The 268-nt window shown below is 46.3% G+C and overlaps 1 protein-coding gene across 1 annotated transcript in view; it reads right to left on the bottom strand.

Annotated features, from left to right (window-relative positions):
* LOC119587745 (nephrin-like) overlaps positions 1-268 on the bottom strand; it is a gene marked incomplete at both ends in the record, with an annotated part of 138,820 nt that overhangs the window by 29,392 nt on the left and 109,160 nt on the right. The window contains 1 exon segment of the mRNA XM_037936431.1: positions 1-94. Within this exon segment, the coding sequence (XP_037792359.1) occupies positions 1-94 (94 nt within the window).

Here is a 268-nt window from a genome sequence, read left to right as displayed (position 1 = left end):
GTTTGCCGTGACGATGACCCCAAGATCGTTATCTGCTTCACAGACGAACACCTTCTCGTTATCTTCAGCTTTCGGTTTCAACACGAGTTCCGATCTGAGGGGGAAAGATAAGGCTATAAGTGACGGGTAAGATACAATTATCTGTGCTGGAAGATAGAGATAGGGGGAAAAAGGGGGAAGAGGAGAAGGGTGGATAATGGATAATGTTTTCTTTTTCTTTCTTTTTTTTGGGGGGGGGGGAGGGGAAGAGAATGTTGGATGACGTGGG

This window comes from Penaeus monodon, chromosome 23 (assembly GCF_015228065.2).
Source record: "Penaeus monodon isolate SGIC_2016 chromosome 23, NSTDA_Pmon_1, whole genome shotgun sequence".
Lineage (NCBI taxonomy): Eukaryota > Metazoa > Arthropoda > Malacostraca > Decapoda > Penaeidae > Penaeus > Penaeus monodon.
The sequence above is the reverse complement of the archived record's forward strand: the minus strand, read 5'-3'. Positions and strand labels throughout refer to the sequence as shown.